This window comes from Mirounga angustirostris, unplaced genomic scaffold, assembly GCF_029215605.1.
Source record: "Mirounga angustirostris isolate CCGP_5_RB_7025 unplaced genomic scaffold, mMirAng1.0.hap1 SCAF_2, whole genome shotgun sequence".
NCBI lineage: Eukaryota > Metazoa > Chordata > Mammalia > Carnivora > Phocidae > Mirounga > Mirounga angustirostris.
In genome coordinates, this window is record NW_026991710.1 from 4,794,983 (window position 1) to 4,818,658 (window position 23,676).

The 23,676-nt window shown below is 54.6% G+C and overlaps 1 protein-coding gene across 3 annotated transcripts in view; it reads left to right on the top strand.

Moving 5' to 3' along the window:
• The window catches only part of PPP2R2C (protein phosphatase 2 regulatory subunit Bgamma), a 134,281-nt gene that overhangs the window by 69,919 nt on the left and 40,686 nt on the right, over positions 1–23,676 (top strand). For all 3 annotated transcript variants that reach the window (XM_045881515.3, XM_045881516.2, XM_045881514.2), the window contains exons 2-5: positions 11,899–11,996; positions 14,108–14,273; positions 16,921–17,033; positions 22,271–22,448. In XM_045881515.3, coding sequence (XP_045737471.1) covers positions 11,899–11,996; positions 14,108–14,273; positions 16,921–17,033; positions 22,271–22,448 — 555 coding nt within the window. The remainder of the gene's footprint in view (positions 1–11,898; positions 11,997–14,107; positions 14,274–16,920; positions 17,034–22,270; positions 22,449–23,676) is intronic.

A 23,676-nucleotide genomic window follows, 5' to 3' on the forward strand; every position in this document is an offset into this window, starting at 1 on the left:
CATCCTCCCCTCCACAGCAGGCTCATCATCCTGGCCTGTGAAAACACGTTGCCATTTCTAGAGCCCTCCAGCACGGGCAGCTCTTACTATGACCATTACACAGAGGGGGAAGCTGAGACTCAGTGGGGTTCAGAGCCGGGTCCCCCAACAGCCAGTTCACCACATCTCAAACTACCCCCCGCCGTGTATTAATTCTTCCCCTCTGCCCTTTCTCTCAGAATCCAGATCATTCTGTTGGTTTACGTGCATAATAACAACATAGTACTGATTGCAGCTCAATTTTTGAGCAGTTTTTTATTATCAGACACTTCTGTATATGTCACCTCAAGTCCTCACAACCAACCCTGAGAGATGATAGCATTGTACCCACTGTAGAGATCGGGAAACTGAGGCTCAGGCAGCCCCAAGGAAGTGAGACTCTCTCACTCTCAAACCTCCCAGCGCTTCACCGGTGGCCCGCAAATCTTGGCACAGCACAGAAGAACCTGTCAAAATGCAGATTCCAGGTGTCAGCGAGCGATTCTGATCCACTGGGTCTGAGCAGGGCCCTGGGAATCTTCATCTTTAGGAGAGAAGCCCAGGTGACCATACCGTGGGCTTTTCCTGGAGCTTGTGCTGTGAGGAAGCAGGCAGGGAGCAGGTGGTCTTCTCTGGGTCCTTTCACACCTTGCCCCTGTCCTGAGGCCAGTTGCTAGCCCCAGGCCCCCTGGCCACCTTCTGGGCCCACAGGGGTCTGATTCAGGGATGATTCCTGGGGGCTCTGCTGGAGTCCGATCTGGGGAGTTGCCCCTGCTCTGAGCACAATCTGACCTGGCCCGAAGTCAAACCCAGCAGCCTGACCAGGTCCTGCTGACCATGGGCAAATCCACTGCAGCCCCTACCACCCGCCCCCGCTCCGCCCCCAGCCCATCTGCCTCTGTGCGGGCCAGGCCAACGGCTACCCAGCAGGCGCCCATCTGGCCTGGCAGGGAGGAGCTAGCAGCCACAGCCCCTGCCTGCCTGGACCCTGCCCCTCGGGGAGCACCCATGGAAGGGGCAGCACCGCCCCCCCCTCGCTCCGGCTCCCACAGCAGCCCCTCAGCTGGTCGGGGGTCCCAGGGTGCAGGGCCCCTCACAGGCTCCCAGCCACCACTCAAGCCTTCTGGGGCCTGAGTTTCTGCTTCAAGGGAATGGGACCTGTCCTAAAGAGCATCCTGATCACAGTGGAGCGATACTCAGCCGAGAAAGGACTGAGCAGTGGCATACACTCCACGTGGAGAACATGCCGGGGGAAAGAAGCCAGCACAGAAGGCCCCCAGCTGTATGAACCCCGTTATAGCAAGTGTCCCGAAGAGGCCAGGCCACAGAGACAGAAGGCAGGTGAGTGGCTGGCAGGGAGTGAGGAGTGACTGCCTGTAGGCACGGGGGCTCTCTTTGGGCGTGAATGGAATGTTCTGGAATCAGGTAGTCGTGATGGTTGCACAACACAGTGAATGCACTAAAAGACACTGACGTACAGTTTGAAATGTGAATTTTATGTTACGTGAATTATATCTCCGTTTTTATTTTATTTTATTTTATTTTATTTTTTATTTTTTTAAAGATTTTAGTTATTTATTTAAGAGAGAGAGAATGAGAGAGAGCACATGAGATGGGGGAGGGGCAGAGGGAGAAGCAGACTCCCCGCTGAGCAGGGAGCCCGATGCGGGACTCGATCCCGGGACTCCAGGATCATGACCTGAGCCGAAGGCAGTCGCTTAACCAACTGAGCCACCCAGGCGCCCCTATATCTCCGTTTTTAAAATGTTAAAATAAAAGCAACAACCACAAAAACGCCTTGATGGCGACACCTCTCCTAACAGCTGAGGACCCAGAGCGAGACACACAAACTCCGGAAGGCACGTGCGCGGTGGGGATGGAGCCGGCTCCTGCCACCCCCGCTACTTCCCGGTTTCCCGAGAGCCCTCAGGTGCCAGGCCTGCGCTCCTGGGCAGGGCAGGGACTCTGCCCGCCGCTGAAAGAGCTCATGTCCCTTAGCGAGAGACACACGCGAGGGTAGCAGACGCCATTAATCCTTGTCAGATGGTGGCGCCCCAGCCCAGAATGCTCTGCAGTTGCTCCTGTCACTTGGAATGAAATCCCAAGTCCCGCCTCGGCCTGCCTCGCCCAGGGACCTCGCCCTGCCCGCCACTCTGAGCTGCCCCTGTCACCACGCACGCGCTGCCCTCCTTGCTGACCTGCAACAGACCAAGCTGACTCCTACCTCTCAGGGCCTTTGCACCTGCTACGCGCCCTGATATCTGTGTGGCTCGCCCAGGTCTCTGCTGAAATGCCTCTCCTCCAGGAAGTCTTCCCTGATTTCCCCAACTAAAACAGCACCTCCCACCCCTTCCATCCCCTTTACCTTTGTTTTCATCTTAGCTCTCACCCCCTCCCCAGAAAAATGATATATATTTATACGAAAACTTGCTCATTGGTTGCGCCCTTCACTAGGGAGTGAGCTTCCTGCAGGGAGTGTATATGCAGAGCTCCCCCATGTAACAGTGCTTGGGATACAGTAGGTGCTCAATTACTATTCTCTTTTTTTAATTAAAATTTTTTTGGCATCCCTGGGTGGGCCCGAATAAATTGAATTTCTTATGGCAAAATATACACAAGATAAAATGTACCATTTTAACTGTTTTTAAGTGTGCAATTCATTGGCATTAAGTATATTTACAGTGTCATGCAACCAACCCCACTATCCATTTCTAGAACTTTTTCGTCATCCCAAACAGAAACTCTGTACTTATTTTTTTAATCTTTTATCCAACAGTCTACATTAAAAATATCAAACTCTAGCCAACATTTTCCCTTAAAACAATAACTGAACAACTCCCTGTTAATTAACATTCTTTCGAGAGGAGAAATGAATGGTAAACGGATTTGCCCAGTGCCTGTCACGTGCTGGGGGATGTCAGGTCAGCCTTTCAACTGCCTTGGAAAGTGTGGATGGCCATCTTTGTTTCCCAGATGATCAGATGGGCTCAGGGAGGTGAAGTGCTTTGTCCGAGGTCGCACAGCTCGTAAGACTGGGATTTGAATGCAGATCTCCCGCGTGCTAGAGAGTGGCCGACCCGTGGAGTAACTATGCTGTGAGGGCATAACCTACACCAGCCCAGCCCCACCCCCACCCCAGGCCTCCCTCCACCACCCCTCTCTCCCGTGAGCACTACGTGAGCCACGCTTTCCCAGTGTCCCCGGCTCTGGCCGGCTGACCACAGGGTGGGAGGCGGTGGCAGCTGGGAGCCGCTGCTCGAGACCCTCCCAAACCTCCCACCAGCCCCTTCGCACTTTACTCCAGCCGTGTGACCCAAGCGCCATCCAAGGAGACCCACCCTGGCCTGGCCACAGCGTCCAGCTCCCTCACCCGACCTCTGCCCGCAGCCTGGGAGCTGCTCCCCGACCCCCCGACCACGTTCGGGCGGCAGGAGGGAACTTCTCACAGACCTGCTTGGGACCGGGGCTGGGCTTCTGCGGCCGGGGCTGAAATTCAGCCACAGCGTGATCGTGGCTCCCGGTGGGCCGGGTGCTGGCACCCAGCTGAGAGCAGAGGTGCGGGAGGCAGGTGTGGACTGTGAGCTCAGCCTCTCTGGGGTGGCGTCGCCCTCCTTCCATCAGGCCTTAGGGAGGTCAGCTTCCCTGCCCTGGGTGAGGCCTTGGACAGGTCTGTGCCTCCATGGTCACCCTCAGGGAGCTAACTGGCCCCTTGTCACGTGCAGTAGTGGCTGTCCAGGCCCAGGTAACGGTCCAGAGGCCAAACCAGAGCTGGCATTTCCCCTCTGAGCCCCCTCCTGCTTGTGCTGCAGGCCGGCAGTGGGGCTGGGGCTGGGGCTGGGTCTTGCAGCTCTCCCCCTCCCCCACTCACTGGCATGGCTGCCAGGAGGACGGGCCACCTCCTACTTCTGGTGGCTTTGTCCTCTCTGGCTGGCCCTGGTGGGTAGGATAGAGCTGCCTGTTTTTCTCATGGGTCCTTCTCTGGCTGTTCTGGAAGTTTCCTGCCAAACCTCTCACAGAAGGTTGATCCAGATCTTGACCCAGACCTTGACCCAGGCAGGCACAGCTGTGTATCTGGTGGCCTTCATTGGCCCCAGGATGCAGTGGCCTCCCCCTCCAGCATTCTCCTTGCCCTTCTGGGAAGCCAGCAGATAGGACAAAGATGACCTACGCCAGCTCTCTCCTGTCCCCAGGAAGCACATGGGCACAAGCCATTGTGTCCCCTCACAGCCATACCCCAACACCCAGCTTTCCCGGTCTTGGGCCTGGGTCCCCTGCCTTCAGGAATTGTACTTCAGAGCTCTGTGAAGGTGTTGCTAGGCTTGGGCAGGGAATAGGTGGGTGGGGACCCTCCCCTCAGTATCTGCTTTCTCCCAGGAAATGTCTTCACCCACCCCCCACTCCCATCTCTGACCCCTTTAAACGTCTCGAGAAGCACCAGGCTGGGGGTCAAGTTCAAGGACTGTGGAGCCAGCCTGCCTGGGAGTGAGTCCCAACCCTGTACGCCCCAGGTAGGCAGCTTTCGGCAAGTTATTAATCCTCTCTGTGCCTCTGTTTCTTCTGTACAATGGGGACAATGGCATCACTCCAACTTTTGGGAGCTAAGAGGATTTAGTGCTATGTGTCAAGTGCTAGAACAGCTCCCAGGAAGCACCAGGAGGGTTAACTATTACTATGACCTGTTCTGGTCCGAGGGGCCAGGGTCCCGGAGCCACACGAAGTCCAGGTTCTCAAAACTCCCACTCCCTTTGCCGTCCTGATCCCTGTCATATCAGGCCTCTTATGAGTCCGATGACATTACCCCTGTTTTCCAGGGGAGGAAACTGAGTCTCAGGGGATGGGACTTGCTTCAGGTCACACATCAGTGAGTGGGGAAGCCTTGAGCCCGAGTCTGGTTTTGGGGCCTCTGTCATCTTGCTGCCTCCCACCCCCAGGGCCATCACAGTCCCCCGTGACCCAAAAGAACCAGGTGTCAGCATGGAGGGCTTGGTGGCTTCCGCAAAGATGGGACATTTGGGCTGAGACCTGGAGAACATTTGGAGCTGTCTAGGTGAATGGGGAAGGGACAGCGCTGTGGTCAGAGTGCTGACCCTGGGTGGGGGACAGAGCGTGCACCTGCCTGGAAACCTAGCTGATAGTTGAGAGCTTGTTCTGATCAGGAAAGTCTTCCCTTTTCGATGACTGGCCCACCTCCAAAAACAGGTCATCTACGGAGCAGATGCAGCACTGCTGGGCGCCCTTCTGTCCCAGTCAGCCCCTGCTGCATAACAAACGCCCCCAGAGCTCAATGGCTCCACACAATAAGCATTTAGTTTTGTTCCCAAGTCTGTGGGTCAGCTGGGTGTTCCTTGCACATTGGCTGTGTTCACTGGCACATCGGCGGTAGTTGTGGTCAGGAAGGTGTCTCTGCTGCCTTTTGCAGGCCGACCTGCTGGCTGTAGGCTGGCCCAGGGTGGCCTCAGCTGCAGTGGCTCATCCCTGCTGCACCTGCCTCTCATCCTCCAGCAGGCTGGCCTGGGGTTTCGTGGTGGAGCGGGGGTCCGGGAGAGGGAGAGCAGCAACCACAAGGGCCTCCTTTTTCTCACGGAGCTTCCTTCTGCAGCAGGCAGACTCCTCTTCCCTCCTCTTTCTTGCCTGCTCCTCCCTCCTCATCAGCCTGATGCCTCTGACAACACTAATTAAAGGCAATGCTCCCATCAGAAGGATCAGGCTGGACTTTCCGAGGCCCCCCTCTGCGGTGAGCCCTGACATCTGACGGATCATTAATGGTGTCGACGGCACTTATGGTGACGGACGGTGATGGACGAGCAGGGGAGAGTCCCCCCTGATGAGCATCTTAATCTCCCTGACGCATTTGCAGGCTTCTGCCAGAGTTTCCAGAGAACTTTCCAGTCCACACATAAACCCTAGGAGAACTGTGGCCAGGCAGGGATGACATTTCCCATCCTACCAATGCAACAGTCAGGGCTCAGAGAGGGTCAATGATTTGGGTGAGGTCACACAGCGAGCACGGACCAGGGCTGCAACTGGAATATCTTCCTCTTGGTGACAGCCACAGTGGGTATCCCGGGGATCCACGGGCTGATCCTTCCCCACGTGGCACCCACAGGAGCCACAGCCCAGGGTGTGTGCAGCCAGTGTCCTCCAGGGCTGGTGTGTGCACGGTTTCTTGTTTTAGCCCTGTTCTCCCTCTTAAAACAACAGAGATCCCTACTCTCACCATCTGGAGGCTGGAAGACAGAAAGCAAGGTGTTGGCAGGGCCATGCTCCCTCTGAAGCCTGCTGGAAGCATCTCTTCCAGGCTCTTCCAGCTCTGGTGGTGACCACTGTCCCCGAAGTTCCTTGGCTTGCAGATGCCTCACTGCAGTCTCTGCCCCTGTTGTCACATGGCCTTCTCCCTGTGTGTCCCCGTGTCCCCATGTCGTCATGTAGCCTTCTTATTAGGATTCCAGTCATTGGATTTAGGACCCGCTGTAGTCCAGTATGACCACATCTTAACTTGACCATCTGCAAAGGATGATCCAAATAATATCACAGCCACAGGTCCTGGGAGTTATGACTTCAACATATCTTTTTGGGGACACCATTCAACCCACAACACCACCCCTGGCTCCAGATCCCAATGTGGACCTGTCACGTGGCTGGTCACATCAAACACCACCTTTGACCTGTCCCTAAGCCTACACTGGACCATAGTATGGCTTTCTGGCTACCTGACCAGGTAGCTCTGGGCTTCCCCTGCCAGGGCTGCATGGTGCCCAATTCCAGGGAGTTGACTGGTTCTCCTTGTGCATGGTCCAAGCTGCCTCTTCCAACCCAGCCTTGCCATTTGGGGGACTCCCCAGGGCTGCAGCAGAAGGCAGAGGGGACCTCCCAAGTGGAAGGGCAGCATGGGCTTTCTTGGGATTTTTCTTCACCCATGACAGGGTAACTTGGAGCACCCATGACAGGGTGGGCTTGGCAGACCCCACTCGGTGGCTGAGTTGGGACCCTGAGCCTGAGGTTTTAGCCAGTGGCACCGTGAGGCTCTACGGTGTGGGTGCAGGGACATGCCAGAAGCCCACACTGCAGAGGCCCCACTGCATGTGTGACTTTGGGCAAGTGTCTTGCCTCTTAGTGACCCAATGTCCTTATCTGTAAAGAGAGAATGATGAGAGGGCGATAGGATTGTGCCAAGGTTAGACTTCCTGGTCCTTGGAAGGCTTTAACTGAGTCTTCATTTGCTTTTCATTCTTGAAGAATATTTGCGCTGGATACAGAATTCTGGGTTCACAGATTTTTAATAGCACTTTGAATGACTTTTGGACTCCAGTATCTTTTTTTTTTTTTAATTTTATTTATTTTGACACAGAGAGAGAGAGAGAGACAGTGAGAGAGGGAACACAAGCAGTGGGAGAGGGAGAAGCAGGCCCCCCTGCCGAGCAGGGAGCCCGATGCGGGGCTCCATCCCAGGACCCTGGGATCATGACCTGAGCCGAAGGCAGACACTTAACGACTGAGCCACCCAGGTGCCCCTCCAGTATCTTTTTAAAAATATTTATTTATTTATTTTAGAAAGGAGACAGCGTGAGCAGGGGGAGGAACAGAGAGAGAGGGAGAGAGAGAATCTCTAGCAGACTCTCCACTCAGCATGAAGCCCAACACGAGGCTGATTACAGGACCCCAAGATTATGACTCAAGCTGAAATCAAGAGCCAGCCTCCCAATGGACTGAACCACCCAGGCACTCCTGGACTCCAGTATTTCTGATGAGAAATTAGCAGTCATTTGAGTCCTGGTGCCTCTGAATGCAACATGGTTTTATTCTAGCTGCTTATAAAATGTTATCATTATTTTGGTCCTCAGCAGTTTAATGGTTGGGTGTGGTTTTCTTGGCATTTATCATCTTTGGAGTTAACTGAGCTTCCTAAATGTGTGCACTGATGTCTTTTCCCATATTGGGGATTTTTTTCAGTCATTATCCCTTGAAGTCTTTCTCCTACCCTATTATCTCTCGCTTCTCCTTCTGGAACTCCAATTACATGTATGTTAGATGTTTGATATTGACCTACAGATCCTGGAAGATCTGTTCTTTCTTCTTTAAATTTATTTTCTCTCTATTGTTCACATCAGGTAATTTGTATTGATGTATCTTCAAGTGTACTGTCTTTCTTCTGTCATCTTAAAGTTTCTGTTAAGCAATTTAGTGGTCTTCTGTTTCAGATACTGTATTTTTTAGTTATAGGATGTCCATTTAGTTATTTTTAAAATAGTTTTTTTTTCTCTGTTGAAATGTCCTTTTTTTTCATTCAGTGGGAGCAAATTTCCCTTTACATTCTTGAACATAGTTATAATACCTACTTTAAATTTTTTCATTTGCTAATTCCAACATCCAGGGCATTCCGTGGCTAGTGTCCATCAATTATCCTTATATTAAGTATGGGTGATGTGTTATTTCTTTGTGTGTCTTCATATAATTTTGGATTATATCCTGGGCATTGTGAATGATAACATTGTAGAGACTCTAGATGTTTCGTATGTCCCTCCAAAGAGCATTTTTGTTTTATTTGGTGTTTGTGAGCAGTTAACTTGGTTGAACTCAACTGCAAACCCCATCTCTGGGGTGATGGGCACAAACCCCAGTTCACTTCTTTTAGTCTTAGCTGGGCTGCTTGGAGTCTGTCATGTGTGTGCGTGTTTTGTGGCCAAAGATTTGGGCAGAGTTTATGTGCTGTATTTGGGGGCCCCCCTCAGGCATCCCCCTTTCTAGAATTTACTCCCTCACTTTCCGGCTACTACTAGGGTTTCTCCAGCCTCTGTCACCTGGTTTATGAGACCTAAGAGTGGGACTTTCTACCTGAGTTTCAGCAGCTATAGGACACAGGCTAGGGCCTGTTCTCAGACTAAAAGCCATGAAAATGGCTCACTAGGTGAGTGATTGCTAATTTTCTTGCATGTTCCACCTGCATTTGGTCCCCTCCAGTGCCTTCAGGTAGTTGTGTTTTGTTATTTTTCTGTCGAGGCTTTATAGTTGTGATTGGTGAGAGAGTTGATCCAATAGGAGCCATCAGGCTAGAAGCAAAAACTCCTATGGAGAGATTTAGAACAGGGCCTGGCAAATGAGCACTTAAGACACGTGAGTTGATGTTATTGACCCTTCCGTGGTCAAGATGAGAGGCAACATGGACATAGACACCCCCATGTAGGAAGGGGTCCACATTCAATGAGGGGGCACAGAGTGGGCATGAGACTGTAGTTGTAGGAGAGACCACTGAACTGGGGGGGGGCAGTGGTGCTCTCTGGGGGGCTTCCTGGAGGAGGTGGTATTGGGACTGGACATGTGTCAGATATTCCAAGATGAGAGAATGGACTTTCTGATTTCAAGGTTTTATTGATAAGGATAATAGCAATGAACCAGTGGTGAAACATCTACCAGCCCAAAGTGTGAGGAAGCAATGCCATGGTCTGCTTACTCCCTAGATGTTCCCAGGATGGGACTAGCGCGGGGCTGGAGGTCAGGACCCCCAAACCTGCATAGTAAGTAAGGTTGAGCCATTACTCATCTTGCACACTTCTGAGCTGGCCACTGCGAAGTCTGTAGAGGCCAGAAGCAAGGATGAAAGGGGGCTTTAGTTTTCTGTCCAGTTAATTTTGGTAACTCCTCGTTCCTCACACTTGTGATCCTTCCTCCTAGACCTTCACACCCCATGGTCCCACTGGGGCTTCTGACCCCGGGCACACCCTATTATAGCCATGCTACAAAACTGAGGCTCAGAGAAGTGGTGTGACCAACCCAAGGCCACACAGCCAAGGCACTGGAGCCAAGACTCCAACCCAGGACTTCCCACTGGCCCGCGAGCAGCTCGGGAGGTTGTCCCTGTGCAGGGTCCTCTATCTCTCTAGCTGCCAATGGAAATAATAGCGGTATCCCCCTCAGGGGCTGGCATGAGTTTCAAAGAAGGCAGCGGATGTGAAACTGACACATAAATTGTAAATTGCCTGCAGATATTAGTGTCTGTTACCGTGGTAACAGCCCAGCATTTATGGACTGCATTGGCTCTGGGTACCAGTGGTCACACTGGCGTTTTAATTTAATAGCATTGTTATTCTTCCGTCATAAAAATAATATAAATTATGCATATGTCCAAACTCATCAAATTGTATATATTAAATATGTGCATTTATATATCTGTTATATCCCAATAAAGGTATTAAAAATTACCTTCATTACAGAAAACCGAGAAAATGTAGGAAAGTGGGAAAAGAAACGAAAATATTTTATTGTAGCCACCCCAAAGCACCCTCTGCTAATGTGGTGGGGGGGGTCATTTTTCGGGTTTTCTTCCCTCTGCCCAGTGTGTTTGCCATTTAACACGGCTGTGATCACTGGTGTATATAATTAAAAACATTTTATACACAATTTTATATCCTGCTCTTTGCCCCTTAGGGGGTGCCAGTAGGAAAAGCAAGGACTGGTGCTATGCTGTCCAGGACCCCGGCACCGCTGGGTTCTAACTCCGGGTCCGGGGTGCTTGGGCTCCTGGGTCAGGCCAGGTGGCCCCGTGAAGGGCCCGACCCATTCCCGGCTCCGTGCTCAGCGGGCGGGTACACGTTCCCGTCCCGCTGCTCTCCCCATCTTGTCTTGTTTTTCTAAGTTCAGTGAAATGTGCTTTTATCGTGATCAATGAAAATGTCCAGCCCATCATCCCGCTGCTAAACCACCTTCTCTCTCTCCTCTTTTCTTTTGCTGTCAAAGCTGGCGTTTACTTACGGCTCAGAAAGCCAGTGGGGGCCAGAAGCTGCCTCTAACAGGCACTGGTTGGAAAAGCAAAAGGTGTTTATTGAATAGGAAAGTGAAAATCACTCGAGGTCTTGAGATAAGAGGTAGTCGGTACTTTTGAGAAGCTGCAAGGGGCCCAGTGCCATGTTCTGTGCAGGTGCAGGAGCAGGGTAAAGGTCTGGGCTTCCGATGTGGTCTGCCTCAGGGGCTCGCAGACCACTCAGGCTGTAGACCACTCTGAGACCTTTGCTCTACTCTGAGGTCAAATGGGGATTTGATCTAGAGGGTTTTGGGCGGGGTCGCTCATGCTTTGCTAGGTTAGCTTAAGCAGGGGCAGGGAGGAAGCAAAGGGATCCTTTAGGAGGCTGTCGGAATCTTCCAGGTGAGAGGCGGGGAGATGTGGGAGGAATCTGGATACATTGTGAAGGCCTGGCCAGTAGGACTGGACACGGCGCCTGGAGAGGGACATAGAGAAAGGGGTCAGAGAGACCCCAAGTCTTGGGCCTGAGCCAGGGGAGGATGCAGCTGCCACCACCTGACAGGGGAAGCTGCCCACGATGGCTTTGGGAGGGAAAAGCATCCGGTTTTGGGGACCAGTGGAGGGTTTCAGGCCGAGACATGCCGGGACTCAGGTCGCTGTAGGAGATGGAGTGGGGGCAGCGATCAGGGCTGAGGCTCTGTGCTAAAGCTGGATCAGAGATTCTGGGGCCTACAAAGTCCAGGCCAGGAATGTGTGAAGGTTATGGGGGTCCCACCGATGGGGAACCCATGATGGGCAGGGGTGACCACAGTTGGTCCCGGGGGCCCCCAGAGTACGGCTAGTGTCAGACTGTGGCCCATTCACCTAGGCAGCACATGAAACCCCCAAACTGTTTCTGGAAGGAAGGAGAAGGAGGAAGGAAGGAAGTAGGAAGGAGAGAGAGGGAAGCAAGCCTGTGAACAGGTCTCTGTCCCGCGGCCAGCTGGGAGGGGACAGGGGGACCATCGGCCCCTCGTTAGTGCCCCTGCTTCTGGATGGTGGCCCAGCCCAAGGGTGCAGGCTCTGGGGGGCGGGGGGCCTGTTCTGTTGAGCTCTGCAGTTCTGGGGTCCTAATGAGCCACACCTTCCTGTCTCTCCCCCCACAGCCGATATCATCTCCACTGTTGAGTTCAACCACACCGGAGAGCTGCTGGCCACAGGCGACAAGGGTGGCCGGGTTGTCATTTTCCAGCGGGAGCCAGAGGTGCGGTGGGACCTGGTGGCCGTGGGAGGGGGGCCACGCCCCACGCAGGCCTTTGCTGGCTCTGTCCTGGGCCCTGGGGACACATTCAGGACAGGCAGGGCCAGCTGTGGCCCTGGGTTAAGCCTCCGATTTCTGCCTTCTGCCTGGGTGAGCTGACACTGTCCTGGCCAGAGGTGGGGGGACAGGAGGACTGCGTTTTCTGCAGCTGTGGGGCTGCCTTCTGGCTGGGGTTGGCAACTTGGCTCAGCCCCAGGCCTCACCGTCGCGAGGCTTTTGTTGTCCGTCAGAATTTCGGGTAAGACAAGAGCAGCCCGGAACAACCCACCCAGGGGCGCTGTTTCTGAACCACTATAAGAACCTCATGATTAAAAAACCCCCATTTGTTGAGCACCTACTATGTGTGGTCACCTTGCTACCTTCTCTACATACTTTTCTCATTTACTCTCTGCTGCCCACCTCAGAGGGTCGGGACCGACACCCATTTTACAGATGAGGACACTTGGAGAAGTCGCCCAGCTAGTGAGTAAAGACCAGGGGCTGAAGCCAAGGCCATGTGTTGTCACGTACATGCCGCCCTGCCTCAGAGAGGGGGCCACCCACACACCGAACACGTGCAGGGATTAGATGCTGAAGACGGGATGGCGAACACCAAGGAGGTGGAGGACGAGGAAAGGAGAGGGGATGGGGAGAGGGAAGAGGGGTGAGGAAGAGACGAGAAGGAGGGGGGATTGAGAAGGAGAGTGGGGAGGAGGGGGATGAAGGGGGCAGGGGAGATGTTGCAGATGCATCCCTGCCCCATTTCGTTCCAGAGCGTGTTCCTCGAGGTCTGACTTCTCTGTGTTCCCTCCCTCCCCCCGTAACCTCCCTCACGACAACCCCAGTGGTGCCATTAGGTGTTATTAGCATCCTCATGTCACAGATGGGGAGCCCGGAGCTCAGAGGGTGTCACCTAGCTTAGCAAGGACACGTAGCGGAAAGCGGACAGCTAAAAATCTGTTACCCGAGCACAGCCCTGTGGCCAGAGCGTGCCGATTTCACGAGAAGGACCTGGGCAGCCCACCAGGGATTGCAAAGCTAAGCCTCCGTTTTAGAGAAAGAAATTAAATGGATAGATGCACGTTTCTCGACTTTGGAATTTTTCTCCTTTTTTTCTCTATTCCGGTCCCAGTGACCTTAGTCATAGACAGTGCTCATGGCAGCTGAAGGCACGTAGAAGCAAACATACAGAAGAACTTGAAAGCTTGCCAGAAGCAGGACAGGTGTAGAAATATAGCTATAGATGCTTTCAGAAAAGATTAATAGGAGACTTGAAATTGCACTTGGTTGACTGTCTCTGTTTGCTCCCAGGCGGGTTATACGTCTGGTAGAAGCTTCCTATTACCACATACACTGAACTTGTCTGCTGAGAAAGCCGGCCCTGTGCCCACGATGGACTCAGCACCTCACTATTTTGAGGGCTCTGTCACGAGGGTCCTTGTTATTAGGAGCTCTGCTGCTTAAACCAGGATGGGCCCATGGAGGAAAGTCAGGACGATGGCCTGGCCCCAGCCTGACATTCCAGAATATTCTGCCTCCATGTAAAGTCTACTCCAAGATGTATACATCCATGAGTCAGGACCAAGTTGGACACTCAGAATGGAAGAGCAGGCCAGAGCCTTGGCCTTGGTGTCAGACAGACCTCAGAGGGGCGAGTGACAGCACTTAGTGGACACATGGCCTTTGGGGGGAGCGGTCAGTTCACCTCCGAGTCTCCACTTTCTCATCTGTAAAATGGGGAGAATCATGGTGGTGCCCAGTACAGAGGGGCCGTGCAGATGGAACAAGACGGGGAGTGAGAAGCACTTAGCACCCCACGCATAGTAGGTGCTCAGGTAATGTGAGCCAGCCTGATTGCTGGACTGAGGAGGAGATGGGGCTTGGCCACAGCCACGCACCAAGTCATCGGCCATTTCAAATACAGAGTCTCTTTGGCCCTGGCACCAGATCCCCCAGCCCTGCTGGACACGGGCCGCCCGGCTGCGTTGGGCCCTCGGAGGGTTTGGTTGGCGCGCCCCTCACCCCTGCCCCTGCCATGCTGGAGCTCAGGCCCCCTTGTCTGGGTTTTCCTGCAGAGTAAAAATGCGCCTCACAGCCAGGGCGAGTATGATGTCTACAGCACCTTCCAGAGCCACGAGCCGGAGTTCGATTACCTCAAGAGTCTGGAGATAGAGGAGAAAATCAACAAGATCAAGTGGCTTCCACAGCAGAATGCAGCCCACTCCCTGCTGTCCACCAACGGTGAGGGGCCCGCCTGAGCTGGCAGCATCGGCCATCAAATGCTCTTTCCCAGCTCGCTTACACCGAGCCTTTTCCTAGGTCCCGAGAACTCGAAAATAGCATTTTGAGCAGTGGGCACATTCCATCCAGTGACGGTCCCACAGCTTGCTCAGCCTTGTCCCGCGGTGGGACGCAGGGCTTGTTTGCATTATGACGGATGGCTGGGTCGGGGACATCTCTGTCATTACTGTCCTTGGGGGTGGGGGTGGAGGGAGCTTGGTATTCCCCAGGAAGGAGGCAAACGTAACTCTTCTGGAATCCCGGAGCCTCTGGGTGGGGTTGTCACTCGAGAGCATGAGGTGGGCAGCAGGAGCGTGGGTTTAGGACCCTGGCTGGCCACTTGACCATTCTGCCCCAGGGAGGCTCCTGGCCAGGCTCCTGCTTCGCTGTGCCCCACTCGGGGCCTGGCTCCCGGGGCCGGAGGCTCGGCTTCCCCTTGCTCACCCTCCTGCATCTCTCGCCCCTGTCATTAGTGGTGTCTGAAGGGTAGGAGGACAGGCCTGGACTCCACCCAGCCCTGTGACCTCGTGGCGGTGGCCTTGCTTCCCTGAGCCTCGGTTCTGTCACCTGGGCAGCGGGGTGGTGCAGCTCCCCTGGGCTGCATAAGGGTGACATGGATGACACCCAGCCAGCACCCTGAGACCAGCCAGCCCTGCTGCGGCACGTGTGAGCCTCACATGGTGACGCCACCTGCCTTCCCCAACAGAGCCCAGACTCGGTGCGGCTGCTAAGGCATCCTCGAAACTGCTCGGACTCAGTCCCACCAACCCTTGTTCCGGAAGGCCGCCCAGTCTGCCCCTCACCTGGCCAACCCCTTCCTCATCCCTTAGACCCCACTCGGTGTCACCTTCCACTTAGCCTTTGCGGACTTCTCCGCTGAGCCTGCTGTCCCCCCTGCCGTCAGTCCCGACCCCCCACCCCTGACCCCTCCTGACCCCAGGCCTGCCCTCCAGGCCTCCTGCTGTTCTCATCCTTCACTGTGCCAAGTGCAGGATCCGAGCCCGTGAAGGGTGCCTGACCCAGGGCCATGCTCAGCCAGTGGGGAGTGGAGGCCGTGAGGGCCTCCCCGAGGACAGGAGCCCCTCCCGTGGTGCACATCCCGGCCCTGCCACCTCCGCATCCGAGTTGCTATGCTTGTGCCTGCCTCATGGGGGCGCTGGGGGGGGGGACGAAATGACGTAAGGCCATAGTGGGTTAGAACAGGGCTGGTGCCTACGGGGCCGCACACACGTGTTGCTTTTCCTTGAACCGCGTGAGTGGGACGTGTTATTCTCTTCCTGCCCCTCTGGAGGGAAGGTCAGCTCCAGGGGCTCTCTACACTCCCACCCTCAAAGCTTCTTGACCCTGGGTTTAGATTCCAGCTGCACCCTTTCCGAACGGCATGTCCTTGGGTACCTATCAAGGGTTTAATGATACCAGTTGTCTCCCTCTTCCTTCTCCTGAGCAGGGCTGTTTGTTTTGGCTACAGTAGCAGTCAGGGTTCTCCTGGGAAGGAGGACTGATATGATGAGCGTGTGTGTGTGTGTGTGTGTGTGTGTGTGTGTGTGTGTGTAAGTAGGTAGGGATGCACATGTAGATGCAGATATATGGAAAGAGACTTACTTTAAATTGTCTCACATGATTGTGGGGACTGGAAAATCTAAAATTTGCAGGGTGGCCTGGAAGGCTGGAGATCCAGGGAAGAGGTAGTGTTGCAGCTTGAGTCTGAAGGCCACATGCTGGCAGAATTCTCTCTTCCTCTGGGGGAGTTCAGTCCTTTTAAAGCCTTCAACTGATTAGATGAGGCCCACCCACAGCATGGAGAGCAGTCTGCTTCACTCTATGGATTTCTTTTTTCTTTTTCTTTTTCTTTTGGTGGTTTAACAACAGTTTATTTCTTATTCCCATAAAGTCCATCACAGGGCTGTGGGACTTTCCAGAACAGCTGCTCTCCATGTGGGGGGCTCAGTTTTCCATACTCTGAGTTTCTGGCTCCTATGTCTGTATGGGCTTCCACGACTGAGGCAGGAAGAGCATTAGAGTTTTGCAACAACAAATAAAGCCTCAGCCCAGCACTCTGTGGATGTAAGTGTTAATGCCATCTAAAAAAAAAAAAAATACCATCACAGCAACATGCACCTATGTTTGGCCAAAGATCTGGGTGGCTTGGCTTAGCCACACTGACGTAGAAGATGAACCATCACACCACGAGGTTCCTCTTCTGATGTTCATGGCAGGAGGCCAGAGAAGTGCGGCCACCGGGAAGCTGCCCTCCGGATGGGCCCGATGCTGCTCAGAAAGAGCGAGCGGGTTACCCTCTTTTTGTCTACCCCTGCGGGGCTTCGAAATTAGGACGCTACGTCTATACACTCTTTCTGGGAGTGGGTTTAGAGGGTTCGTTAGCTGCCCTCGGAGGGGCCTTCCCTTTTGACCCAGAAGTTGTGGGGAGCCAGAGGATGAGGACAGGTACCCCGTATGCATGGCGTGGGTGCACAGAAGGAGCAGGAACCCGCGTGTCCAAGAGCACGCTGCCGTCAAGGAATTCCCAGCGTGCTGTAGCCCTATCTCGTGGACTGTGCTCTGTGCTGGTGTTAATCATGCATCTCGTTTGTTTGCTCTGTTTTGAAAGATAAAACTATCAAATTATGGAAGATTACTGAACGAGATAAAAGGCCTGAGGGATATAACCTAAAAGATGAAGAAGGAAAGCTTAAGGACCTGTCCACGGTGACGTCGCTGCAGGTAAGATGTGGAACGTGGAAGGTTCCGGCAAGCGGGAAGCCATGTAGACTTCTTTTGTGAAACAGTGAGCCTTTAGGACTTGAAGGGCCTTTGAGATCTGAGCCAGAGCCGGGTTCGGGTCCTGGCTGGGCTGCTTCCTTGTGGGGTGGCTGTGAGCTTTTCCCTGCCTCTAGCCTTGGGCTCCTCGTGAGCAAAGCAGAGACGGCTATTTCTCCCAGACGTGATGTGGGGATGAGGCGGGGTGACGTGTGTCCGGGAGAACCGGTGGGCTGAACTTTGTGGATTCCAAGCCCTTTGCCGAGGGTCCGAGAGAGGCCCGGAACTGGTGATTCTTGCCGCCTGGACAGAGGCTCACCCGGAAAAGAGACCGGGAAGGTGAAGCTGCAGGTCATGCCGAAGCAAACTCTCATCCCCACATGGTGAAAAGGCAAAAGAACTTTCTTTCGGGGAGAGGCTGTGAGACATGGCAGAGAGAGTTCTGGAGTCCCAGGATCTGGGTTCCAGTACTGCCTCAGCCACAGGGACGAGGCTCTCAGCCTCCATGAGCCTCCGCCAACTCCTGATCTGGAATGAGCATAAGCACTTCCCGAGGCCAGCATGTGTCTTCCAAGCACTCTGCCCTATAGTACCGCAGTCCTCACCGAAGTCCTGTAAAGGGGGCACATGATTATCAACCCCATTTTATAGCTGAAACAAGAGCCGGGATCCAAACCCAGGGAAGTCTGGCTCCAGAGTCAGCATCCCAGTCTCCTCCGTGAAGTGGGAATGAGGTCCCAGCCTCCCAGGAGAGCCGTGGAGATGGTCACTGGTGTCCTGCTGGAAGACTCCATGAACGTCTGTCCTTGTCCTTCTCCAACAGGGCAGGGAGCATAGCAAGGCCAACTTGTCTGTCCCTGGCTTCCAGAACCGAGCCTGGAACATAGTGGGTGCTCTGCTCGTGTCTGTTGAAGGGGATGCTGGTACACAGCTAATTTGGATTTATTTGTTCACACTTACCGAGCACCTGCCCTGTGCCCAGCGCTGCTCTGGGCATAGGGAGACCTCAGTGAAACAAAGAGCCTGGGGGCGGGATTGGGTCTGAGTCTTAGTATCCCCTGCTCCTGGGCCTGGCCTGGCTCCGAGGAGGTGGCCAGAGTCCCATGAGTGAGCATCAGAGGTACTGCTCCCTTCAGCTCCAGTTTCCATATTCTAGCCAATTTGGAAAGGCTGGGTCACATCGCACGAACTCTCCATCCTCCTGGGAGAGGAGGGTAACATGGGAGGAGTCTCCTGGGGGCCAACTCACAACTATGTGTGTGTGCCACTCAGTGGGGGGGGCAGTGGTGAGGCCTGGCGTGGGGGTGTTGGCACCTCCCCTGGGCTCCCCGATGGTTCCCAGATCCACTCGCCACTTGTCAGGTGGCTGTAGGCAGGACCCTGCCCCGTGCCTCCATTTCCTCACCAGCAAAATGGCGGTGAGGACTCACTTGCCCTGAAATAGCTAGTGTATCCGCTCACTACACATCCAGCAAATCATCGTAAATATGAAACGGTAATCGGTGTTGTTCCCGAGATGGAGAAATAAATGTTTAAGCATCTCGGCTTCTAAATGACAGGCAAATTGTGCAAATAAATTCTGAGAAAGCCAGGAGGCCAATTAGCTTCCACATTGAGTAATGGGAGTGACGTGCCCCCCCACACTCCCTCCCAGCCCCCAGGAAGTTTATGAGGCTTTCATCTGGTGGGAAGGATGCAATTATCACCTCTTGATGGGGTGGCCCGTGGGAATCCGTTTATTTCCCTCCCAGCATCTGAGACTTTGCTCTGTGTCTCACTCACATCCCCAGACGGCCCTTAACCATCCGCCAAGCCCAGAGGAGGAGAAAGGGAGAGAGAACAGGGGCATCTGGGTCCTTCCTCCTCTCGCCTCTTCCTTGTCTCCTCCCATGTCACCCAGGCCACGCAGCTGTGTGCAGTTCTTTACCGAATCTGAGCCGTTCCCGCTGGAGGCTGGCGCTGTTATTTACCGACAAGCTGCTCTGCACTGGGCCTCATGCTAGATCCCTGGGTTTTGGAGGCTGAGTGCCCAGCCCCCCAAGGAAACAGACAGGGAGTCACTCCACCTTGTTGATTTGGTGAACTCCTATTCATCCTTTAAAACCCTAGTAGCCTTCTCCTCTGTAAAGCCGTTTCTACACAAGCCAGATAAAAACCCTCACCGCAGTCTAGCCTGTGTATCCCACAATGTTCTGTCTTTAGTGTTTAGGTGTCTGCCCTCCTGCCTCTCACCTTGACTAGACTGTGGCTTCTAGAAGTGTTGGGGGAGGGGAAATGTTTTATTCATGAGACACCCAAACCTTCAGGGCATATTTATTTTCACTCTTCCTCTCCTTTGTTCTTTTAATAACTTTGAAATATGGTTTGGGGATGGCAGTGAGTGGCTGGAGCCCTGGATGTAGGCCAAGGCTGCCAGGCGGGGAAGCAATGTTGCCAGGAGGAGGGGAGGCAGACCGAGATCCAAGACTTGGCTAAGCCAGTGATGCTCTGATCTTCTCCAGGAACAGGTGTGACTTGGGAGAGTCCAGGGGACCCTGGGGCAGCTGTGCCTTGAGGAAAGGGAAGGGAAGATTAGGAGTTGACCTAGAATATCTGACACAGGGGGACATGGGCAGGGCAGAGGCCCAGGCACACCATGTGCTCTCATCTCAGGCAGAGTGTCTAGAAGCTCAGGCACAGAGCCAGCAACACAAGAATGGCCCAGGGCCAGGCAGGCGTGCACCCCGATGCTGCACACGCCCACACTCATGCTCGTGCACGTGCACACTCACACCCACACTCATGCTCGTGCACGTGCACACTCACACACACCCATATTCATGAGCGCACATACCCACACCCACATCCGTGTGCACGCACATGCATACTCGCTCGCACCCACACTCATGCACATGTATGCACACACACTGGCCCATGCTCACACTGCGTCCCCTGGGGCTGCGCATGAGAAGGAACATCTAGTGCTCACCCACCCAACTGCAGAACCAAAGCTATCACCTTCCATGTCAGAGGTCCCTGGGGACCTTTCTGTGCAGGGCCCTGAACTGAGCACCAGCCATACAGAGATGAACACAAGAAGACACAGTGTGCCCCTAACCGTTCCCAGGCCACTGCAGGAACAAGATAGCAGCCTCATCATGTGGCCAGGGCTGTGACAGACTGGCCACTCCAGGAAGCCCCTGATCCAGCCTAAGAATGAGGTGCAATCAGAGGAGGTCCGCTGGGAGAAGGAGATTCTCAGGTCCCACGTCAGCCCGAGTCTGATCCACACGGCCCACGTCAGCCCTGCTCCTATGTCCCCTCCTGGTTGCCCTTCCTACCTGGCACCACCCCTGCAACCCTCTCACCCTGACCCTGTACCTGTTCTATTTTTCCAAATAGCACCTGTTGCTACGTGAACTCTCTCTCTCTCTCTCTCTCTTTCACACACACACACACACTCACTTCTGTATCGGTTTACTGTCTTTCTCTCCCACCTGATGGCAAGCAGCCCGTCTGCCCCAGCATGTCCTCACCCAGTTCAGCTTGGATTCCTGCGACTCTACCTGGTAACTGCCGCCCCAGGCCCAGGAGCCGTGCAGTTAGCCGACAGGTTTGCACAGCCCGACACCAGGACCCCGAGCTCTTCCTCACTCGGAGGCCGGCTGAGCTGCCTCTCTCTGGGACGCAGTTCCCATGGCCCCTGCGGCAGGGTCCCCCAGGCCCACGCTGAAACCCGTGTGGCTGTGTGAGGCCTGTCCCCCCTCCCATCACCTCCTAAGGACGAGGTCTGGCATTAGCACAGACTGGGAACTCGCCATGTGCGGGGCGCCATTCTAAGTGCACTTGACCTGCATGAACTCGTGGGATCCTCATGGAAGCCCTGAGCAGGGGCCAGCATACCCCTCTTCACAGATAAGGAAACTGAGGCCCAGAGAGGTGAGGTCCCCAGTGAGGGTAACCCTAGTGGTGGCAGGGCAGTAGGGCTTTAGGGGTCTGTCTTTCCACCAAGATGCCCTGACGAGGCAGTCGCCCCTGGCTCTGCATTTCCTGACTCTGGGACTTGGACACATCGGGGTCATCTTGGCATCCAGTCTTCCCCCCCCAGGACAGGATGGCCATGCCAGTGCCCGTTTCCTGAGCATCGAGTCTGGGCCAGGCCTGGGAGAGACTGATGAAGCCTTGTCTGTCTGTCTACCCATCCCTGAGGCTTCGAAGACCTCACAGTTTCCTGGGGTGGGGCCTTATGCCCAACACACAGCACAGCGTATGCTTGGAGCCTTGATACAGATGTGTGCAGTGTGCTGGGGGTGAGCAGGCCCTGGGACCCCACTCCCGGGGCAGGCCGCGTGTCCGAGGGGCTGTCGCTTCTAGCCCTTGCAGGAGGGGTCAGCATAACTAGGAGTTCAAATGGGGTGAACGTTCCAGGCAGAGTACGCGGAGGGAAGCAAAGGCTCAGGACCTGGTGCTGTCCCAGGGACTGCTCTCCGATGGGAGTTTGTGTGAGTTAGGCTAACACCAGCAACTGTAACAAATAACCCCAGCATTGCAGGGTGCAACACACAGAAACGTATTCCTCACTCATGGAAAGGTCCAGGGTCAGCGTTCCTGGTGGACACATGACTCTCCTGCAGGGACGCAGCCTCCTTCCATCCCACGGGCCTTCACTCCTAAGGCTTGGGTCCTCACCTTCCAGCATGGAAGGGGAAAACGGGTAGAGAAGGCACACCCGCCCCTTAACAGTCTAGGCTCTCAAGAGCCGAGTGTCACTGTGTTTACATCCTATTGGTCAGAACCAGTCACATGGCCACACCCAACTGCAAGGGCAGCTGGGAAATGTAGTTCTTGCCTGAGCAGCCACTTCCTTGTGACAAGGGAACAAAATGTGGATAATTGGCGGGGGCTGCCACGGTATCTTCTCATTTCATTTTAGAGGTGAGGAAATTGGGGTGCAGAGGGGTTCGGCCACTTATTCAAAGTCACACAGCAGGCTCAGAACCAATCCCAGGAGGCCAGGCTTTCCTGCAGGACTGGCAGGTGATGGATGTTGGCCACGTGGCACTGCTTATTTCCAACACGTGCAGGATGGATGCCCACTGGCACAGTCCCAGCCTCCGGTTTTGGTCGTGCAGCCCTGGCATGCCATTTCCTGCCTTGGGCACCTGCCGCCCCCATTCCCCTCTGACACCTCATCATCCTGCAGACTGCCCCCTCCTCCGCAGGTGCCCGTGCTGAAGCCCATGGATCTGATGGTGGAGGTGAGCCCTCGGAGGGTCTTCGCCAACGGCCACACCTACCACATCAACTCCATCTCCGTCAACAGTGACTGCGAGACGTACATGTCGGCGGATGACCTGCGCATCAACCTCTGGCACCTGGCTATCACTGACAGGAGCTTTAGTATCCTTTCCCGCTGCGGGCACCCACCACCTCCCGGGGCGGGGGGCTTCCAGGTGGGGGTGGTTGGCTTGGCTCTGCTTTTGTTCAACTTCTTCAGTGAGTGAGACCCAGATTTGGGATCCTGATGAGCTGGTTTATGGAAACTTCTTTTTTTTAAAAGATCTTATTTATTTATTTGACAGAGAGAGAGCAAGAGAGGGAACAGAAGCAGGGGGAGTGGGAGAGGGAGAAGCAGGCTTCCCGCAGAGCAGGGAGCCCGATGTGGGGCTCGATCCCAGGACCCTGTAATCATGACCTGAGCCGAAGGCAGACGCTTAACGACTGAGCCACCCAGGCGCCCCAGGTTTATGAAAACTTTAAATCCACGGCTGCCGAGGGTTATATTCGACCCCTTGCCTTCTCCGGGTGGCTGTGTTCCCTGTCATTCTGGGACTGCCTTGGGGACCGCAGAGGAGATAGAGTCCTGGGGTCTGCCCTCCTGGAGGAGGGATGGCTGACCCACTGGAGAGTCAGCCGGAGGCTCTGGACCCTCCTCCCTGCGGCCTGAGGCAGGGGCCTCAGTGTGTGATGAACAGCCTTGGGGTGCCACCCAGGGCTTAGGGTGACAGTCGAGGTGTCAGAAGCCCAGTTGGATGGGGTCAAAGGGGGGCCCTGCCTGGCATTCCCCTATGTCTAGGCAAGCCAGGGGCAGTAGGATGGACTCCGGGCCCCGCTGACTGGTGAAGAAAGAACTTGGTACACAAGCTTTGGGCCTGAGGGGCAGCAGTGGACAAAGCAGCCAGGTTTCTACCATGTCGCTATTTGCAGGCCAATAATAATAATCCTACACAGTGCGGCTCTGCACCTGACCTCAACATGTGTTCGTGTTAACTCATATCACCTCATGACAACCCAGGAGGTAGGTGCTATCGTGACCTCCTGTACGGATGAGGAAACTGAGTCACAGGGAGCCCAAGTTAATCTGCTCAAAGCTCACACCTAGCAAGTGTCTGACCCAGGCCCCTCCCAGCCCCCGACTCCCCATTTCCAACCTTTATGTCCAACTGCCCTTTGTGAAGTCTGCCTCCAAGATGTGCAATGGAAGGGGGTAGGAGCCCCCCACCGCCCAGAGTGTTGTGCAAGCCGAGTGTCCACCCTGTGCGGGGTGCTAGGCAGCTCCTGCGGCAAGAAGCTCCTAACATGGGGGGTTGGACCTGCTATTGCTGCCGCCTTACCCCTCAGGAGTGGG